The 7260-nt window shown below is 39.2% G+C and overlaps 1 protein-coding gene across 1 annotated transcript; it reads left to right on the top strand.

Moving 5' to 3' along the window:
- The first annotated feature begins 222 nt into the window (after positions 1-222).
- LOC145494984 (uncharacterized) lies at positions 223-6658 on the top strand. Its single transcript, XM_081474561.1, has 7 exons — positions 223-701; positions 1827-2195; positions 2994-3170; positions 3316-3453; positions 4035-4223; positions 4458-4538; positions 5159-6658. The coding sequence occupies exons 1-7, from the start codon at positions 318-320 to the stop codon at positions 5330-5332; spliced, it is 1512 nt and encodes a 503-aa protein (XP_081330687.1). The 5' UTR covers positions 223-317; the 3' UTR covers positions 5333-6658.
- The last annotated feature ends 602 nt before the right edge of the window (positions 6659-7260 follow it).

The raw sequence follows: 7260 nt of genomic DNA, 5'->3' as shown, positions 1-7260 counted from the left end.
GTTCTGTAGACCAAAATAAAATTTAACTCAATGCATTCTCTGTTTTACCTGAAGTATTTGAAAAGTACCTAAACTAAACAGCAAGCTTTCCAAACATAAACGATTGCGCGTGTCAGATAGAATGCCGATCGGGGCCAATCCCGTACGGGTTTTACCCGCATGATAACATGCACGCATGCTTTGTTGTCGTAACAGGGAATTTCCCTGTGTATAGCCCTTATAAAGAGGACGGCTGCGATCAGGAATATTCTTGACTTGGTAGTTTAGAGAACGAAAACAACAATTCGTCGAAACTTACAATCTTTTCTGGCTTGAAAATGGCAGAACAGGCAAATATCGAAGCCGTTCTGGCCGAAAATCAACGTCTTCGTCAGTCGTTAGTCGTAATGGTGACTGATAGAAAGAAGATGGCGTCGAAGCTAACGGGAGTTCAAAACCTGGGACTACAGTTACAAAAGAAGGAGCAGCAAATCAAGACCCTTCAAGAAAAAAATGAACGGCTTGAAGGCTCTCTAGCAAGAGCAGAGAACAGAATAACACAGTTAAATCTTCAACTACCGTCGGGCGCTCAAATAGGCGCCGTTGTTACTCCTGGCGTGTCGAAGAAAGTTTTGGAAGCTTTAACTCGCGAGAACACAAAACTAAAACAAGCGTTGGAGCATTTGACAAATAAAGGACCGGCTGGAGTTGACTTGGCTGTGGTAAGTGCTTGAAAAGTTGGGTTTTCGCTTTGCAAATCTTTGCGCGATTTTTTATTGACGAACTTTGGAACTGGCGAACCGTAGCGAATCGACGGAGTTGTTTTGCACAATCATTGTGACTTATCTTTTATGAATTATGTCAAGTCTAGTTGAAACACTCAGACAAAGAAAAACCTATGGTTATGTGATTTTTCTGTAGCAAATATTTTCGCTGAATTTTTGCTAAATCAATCATTTTCCGTTTCAGGTAACTCGGGAAATTTCCCTCGACCTTGAGTCGGCGTGCATTCCCGGATTGTGAGGGCGGATACACGCAATTCAAAAATCTGCTTCGATAAGCATAACTTACATTAGCACGTATGATGTTACTTTACTAGAAATCGGTCAAAATTCTCGGCATTCAGACTGAAAGTTTGATAGAAAGTACTTTCGATTAGAAAATGTTTGGTTAATTTAACGTGTTCCGTTCATTTCCTTATGTTAATTTTCGAAGATTGGAAACCGAAAGCAATTTGAATAAGGTATTGTTCATCGAAGTAGGGGATTCCCCGTTCGACTCTGTCATCTCCCGATTGGTTCACTGCCGAGCGTTTATGCACGTTCGCGACACTTTATGATTTGACATCATTGTTTGATATGATATGTTAAAACTTTTGTTTTCTATAGAAACTGCCCAATTCCTAGCAAAGCAAATTTTTCACAAAGAAAATGCTGGTGGAAGCGAAAGCTTCAACTTGCCATTACTTTAATTGATAATCGTAAATAAACCATTCGAGTTCTTGGGGGAACAGGTTCTGTTGTGCTGTTTCATAATTAATAGTTTATTACAATTAATCTTCAAACCAACTTCCTCAAAAGAAAACTGATAATAAAATCATGGTGCGGCAAAAAATATGAATCAGCACAGCGTTGAACTGAACTTTTAGCTGAGAAAGAAATAAGAGATGGAAAATGCAAACTAATCTGTAGGATCAGGAGAAAAATAAAGATTGCTAATGTTCAGCTGAACAGGAACCTGAATAATATGATGTCATGTTTTCTTTACAGGCACAAACAATATCAGCAGTCCTTCAATTATACCATAAGCAACAAAATCTTAGTCAAAATATTTCTCTACTTTCCTAGGAAAACAGGGATCTACATGAAATCATCATAACACTACGAGATGAACGGGATATGAAAAGTAATGAGGTAAAGGAACTTAAGATTTCACTGGATGCTGTACAGGGACAAAATACGGAGGGTTTGAAAAACCAAGTATTGCGCCTGACGGCACTTGTCACAAAGCTTGAGAGGAACTTGAATGCCAAGCAAGTATTTTGTGAAACCGTGGTAACAGAGAATGACACTCTTAAGAACGAGCTGCAATCACTCAAGGATGACAGGATCTTACAATTAAGGGAGATGAAGAAAGAACTTGGTCAACATACAAGGTCACCAGAAGTCCAAAGAATTTTAAATCGCGTGTATGACAGTGAGGATGGAAACCCAGAGGTAAACAACAGTCCATGTTTTACACTGTAATTTATATTTGGCGTTACTCCTTTTTAGGGTAAATTAATTGGAAGTGAGAAGAATCAGAATTACCCCAAGCAATTTAGGCTGTGCCCTCAGCTATTGTATAAGTTCACAGAAAAAATCTGCCATGTCAGGAATTTGTGTGAACTAACAAAACAGAAAACAAAATAATAACTGCCAATTGTTCTAACTTGAATATAGGAACTCCTGAATTCTGAAATATAAAATATAACAACAACACAAATGTTTATTATTTTTGTACAAATTTTTTGTTACAAAGCTTTTTCTAGTCAATTACAAAATTATAGGTGTAATGTTCAGGATATTTACATACCATCACACAGACATTATACATGGACGCACAGAAAAAAAAAAAAGCATTCGCATTACTCAAAAACAGGCTCCTAACTCGTAAGATGTCAATGATATTGACTGTTCATTATACGGCTCTCTTTGTGAGTGGGCAAGATGAACCAAATACTGCACTGTAATGAGCTAGCCAAGTGGGCAAGATGGCACTATCTTGCCCACTTGGGATAACCTGCTGTGTCCCACAAGAAAATATGGTTCTAATTTTCCATATTTCATAAATGCTTTATTGACCAAGTTTGTTTGGTTAAGATGGCTGGATATTGGCCTTATTCTTTTTTTTATGTGTTTATAGACTTCGACTCTGTCTCGGTCCATAAACACATAAAAGAGAACTTGGCCAATATCCAGCCATCATGACCTTATGCTTGGTCAATAACCCATATTTATTTACAACTTTTCTAGGAAGCGACAACTTCAGAAGAAGTCAATAAACTCAAAGAGGAAGTCAAAAAACTTACAGATGAACTCCAGTCTAAGAGAGAAGAAATTGAACAAATAAGAGCTGAACATAATCAAGCAAAAGAAGAACTGACTGCAGCAAAGGATGCAACTGATATGCATAATGCACAGCAACAGTCTGTAAGTGAAAAATTATAACTTCTCCCCTTAAAATGTGATTGACATGATTTTTAATTATCAGTGTGTTTTCTTTTCATCTGTGCCTCTTTTAATATTGTTCTGAGATTGACCTAGACTTGCCTTTTGATTTATCTTCATTTCTTAGCTGCAAGAAGAGAAGGAAAGGCTGTTGCAGAGGCTAAAGGAAACAAGTGATGAAGTCCGTGCCATAACAAGAGATCGTGACCAGAAAGAAGGTGCACTTAATGAACTGAAGATGGAACAGGAACTCATGCAGAATGCAGTAAGTATCAAATCACTCGCTGCTAATAAAGGATTACACAGAAAGCTTTCTTACCTCTCAAAAAGCCACCCTCTCTGGATGATTTATTAAAAGTAAGAAAGTAAAGTCTGCATACGAGCCAAGTGGCCCATCAGGCTGAAGCTTATCCCGGTTTCTGTGGCATGAAGCGGATGATTTATTAGGAATAAGTTTTTGATACAGTTAAAACTCCAGATGCTGGGGCGGATATGGGATGTTAGAGAAGGGGGTTCGAGATATGGAATGCTGTAGGAGGTTCCAGGGACATCCTCCCCTGGAAAATTTTTAAAACTGAGGTCATCAGAAATGGGATTCCTGGCATTCTGAGGCCAAGTCAGCATGCTATGATGTCTTAATTTTTTAATTTAGGGGGTTGGACTGAACCCTCCAAAACACCCTAGATCTGCCTCAGAGATGGGAGCATCCATTCCTCAAGAACCATTTATAAGTATATATGTGTACCCTTGGTGGAGACCTGCACATATCATTTCCCTGTACGTGAAGGGTCAGGGGGTCAAAGTAGAATTTAAGATGTGTTGCTAATTATTTTATTTTGTTCACAGCTTGCAGGATATGAGAATGACTTTAAGATTGAAAGACAAGAGAAAGTAAGGGCCATGTCAGACCGTGATCATGTTTCACGTGAGAGGGATCAAATTGTTCAACGCTATGAACAACTAAAGCAGGAGCATATCAGTTTGAGGCAAAACATTGAGCGAATGTACGCACAAGCTCAGGCCCAACAACAGCAGGTGAGAGTGATTGAATCCTAAATTCTTCTACACTACATTACAACTATTTCATGCAGGCAGGTTATGAGAATGACGCATTTGATCGCCTGATCGTGATGTGCAAATTAAGATTCTGTAATACAGTTCAACCCCCTACGCTTAATAGGGATTCAACTGTGTACCTTTTATTGCTTTAATTCCATGCCATTGTACAGCAAATTAACTCAATCACGTCACTGTATTCATTGTTTCCAGGCCAAAGTGCCATATAGGCATCAAACATCATCTGGCCGCACACAGCCATGCGCATCACAAGTCCAGGAGCCATGGCAAAAGGTAAATTGACAAACATACTAAACATGTGTATAATGGCAATACCACCGCTAGCTTGGATTATCAGTCATGAATATTGTGCTTCACCTGGAGCAAAAACATTTCCCTATAAAGACATGTTGTAAAGCATCCTTGTTGAAAGTGGGCTCACATAGCTGTTTATTCTAGAATCTATAAAAGTGATCTGTAATTTAAGGAAACAAGCAAAGCCAGGTAAATTTTGTGTACGAGCCAAGTAGCCTGTCAGGCTGGCGCTTATCTCTGGTTTTTGTAGCATTAAGTGATTACAAGTATTTCTACTCCCCCCTGGATGGGATCCTAGTCCATTGCAGGGTTACCCCCAGTGTTAAATTCGCCAGTACCCATTTATACACCTGGGTGGAGACAGGCACTGCAAGAGTGAAGTGTCTTGCCCAAGAACACAACACACTTTTCCTGGCCAGGGCTTGAACCCAGACCACTCAATCCAGAGGCAAGCACATTAGCCATGAGGCCACCATGCCTCACAAACAAAGCAAGACCAAAACAAAAACACGCTTGAGTATTCTCGCTATATGTATACAATGAATGCAATTACTGAATGATTTTCTCAAATAACAAATTATTTGTTTATTCATTTGCAGCAGAAAGGTATGAGACCAAGGGGATATGGGATGGAAGTCACTGCTGATGGGCCTGACTTTACAGATTCACCCTCCCCTAGCCAGGGAAGTCAACTGCAGTGCCCCAACTGCAGGAAATATTTTCCACATGACCTGCTGGAGAATCATATGCGGGATTGCACGGGAGATGATTGAATAGCTTACATGAGCAGGATGATGACAAGATTTTGAGATTGCCATGGACAGGGATGGAGTTTGGAAATGGCTGATGATGCTAGCTGACAACGGATTAGGACATGAAGACCTACATCAGCTTGTTATGGTTACATCACTGTTTTTCTCGACATTATCCTGCTCATGTAAGCTAAAAAGGAAGGTCATCAGATTGAGGCACTTGATTCCCTAATCAAGGAACTTTTGCCCTCCACCATCAAGTGGAGCAAACAGCGTCAAGTTGGGGGCAACAATGCTGGCAGCATCGTCAAGTTATGAAGAAGGTTTACCACTGCTGTGCCATGCGACTTACTTATATTTGCAAACAAATGTTACTGCTGTTATGTTGATTTCATATTTGAACTGAAAACTTGAACTCAAGATTACGACAAAAAGAAATGACATCTTCTGATTCATGAGGATGAATCTCATGGCCATGCAGGTCCTAGTCTTTAAGTAATAGCTTATGAACACATAACTTCATGCAGTAGAACAGTGGAATTGGGATATACTTGTAAGGATGATTACAGCATGTTGATTGAAAGAAAAAAGAAGAAGAATAAAAACTACACCAGGAACAACAATGGTAAGGGGGTTTGAAAATTATTCAGGGAAAGTTTGTTTTAGGTTTATGTAGCCTGCAAGCAAGCTATCCTTCTTTCTTTACCTGTGAGGAGGCCGAAAAGCCTGTTTGTGGGCTAACGTTTATGAAGACTGAATTATGAAATAATTCTGCTAGTACTGTATTGGGGAGTATCCATGAATCTCTGTGAATAAGCAATGAAGTATTAGACTGCTTATTCCTCAGAGAAGATGATCTACTTCCCAATGCAGTTATTTTTATGTTCACTTTAAAGACATGAAAAAAAAAAAGCACAAAAACCAAAAAACACTTACATAAATTTGTGATCTAAAAAGATATCCAAAGCGTCTAGTAGCAATCAATGTGGTGTTTACACACTGTAACTTGCAATTATTTATTATTAGTAAAGGTTTAGTTTAATAGTTTTATGATAATGAGATTTTTTTGATATAAAAGTTGCCTTCATTTTTTCTAAGACTTTATTGAGGTTCCATTAGGCTGAGTTCTGTTTGTCTTAATTGATACTTTTTAAATGTACCTCAAGTTGTGTGCATTGTACATTTATATAAGATAACTCGCTGACTACTGTTGAATACTGTATGTTGTAGTTACAATGTGAATGGTACTGTTTAATTGTACATTTGATTCTCTCTGTTTGCAATTGTATAAAGTTACTCACTGTAGCCTCTTGAAAGTTCAAATGCATAATAAAGTCTCACATCTGACTTTCGTCTAAGTTCTGAGACGTCACACCACACTCTTACGGACGTCATCTATACAGTGGCTGGAAATCCGAGCAGTACCCTAGGGGAGGAGGAAATGTACTCGCATATCTTACTCCAGGTTCTCATGTTCGTCAAAAAGCGGACAGGCTATTCAAGTCCACCGCAATTCCCTCTCTACCAGAGAGACAGATCTTTTTGTCTTTGCAAAATTGTTTCAAGTTAAGTGAGCTCTTTCATCTGATTTTTAAGGAGAGGATTACCCCTCCCCGGGGGAACTCCCATAGAATCACTCCCATATAATAAGGAAGGGGATGCTCGGCGTAAATTTAGAAAAGAACCCCTTAGAAATACCAACACCCTGTTTTGTGGGCGTGGCTTGAAATGTCTTTCATCCCTAAGAGGTACCAATTCTCAAACAACACGTTATCTCCAGTCATATTTTTTTCGGCTCAGTTCAATACTCTAGAAGGTATCGCAAAAGCTCCCACGGTGGACCTTTTTGAGGTAAAACACCCTAAGAGGTATGAAAACCAATTTTTAACCCCTAAATGGTACGACGAGCACACCAGTCCCTTTTGTATGGGACCCCGCTCCCCATTCCC

Source organism: Orbicella franksi, chromosome 8 (genome assembly GCF_964199315.1).
Source record: "Orbicella franksi chromosome 8, jaOrbFran1.1, whole genome shotgun sequence".
Lineage (NCBI taxonomy): Eukaryota > Metazoa > Cnidaria > Anthozoa > Scleractinia > Merulinidae > Orbicella > Orbicella franksi.
Note: the sequence above shows the minus strand (reverse complement) of the source record. Positions and strands in the feature narration are given on the sequence as shown.

What these genes read in the sequence shown, in the direction of transcription:
- LOC145494984 (XM_081474561.1), top strand. Translation starts at nt 318, where the DNA reads ATGGCAGAACAGGCAAATATCGAAGCCGTTCTGGCCGAAAATCAACGT. An exon ending in CTGGAGTTGACTTGGCTGTG is followed by an intron (nt 702 to 1,826) that starts GTAAGTGCTTGA and finishes CTACTTTCCTAG; the next exon opens with GAAAACAGGGATCTACATGA. An exon ending in GTGAGGATGGAAACCCAGAG is followed by an intron (nt 2,196 to 2,993) that starts GTAAACAACAGT and finishes CAACTTTTCTAG; the next exon opens with GAAGCGACAACTTCAGAAGA.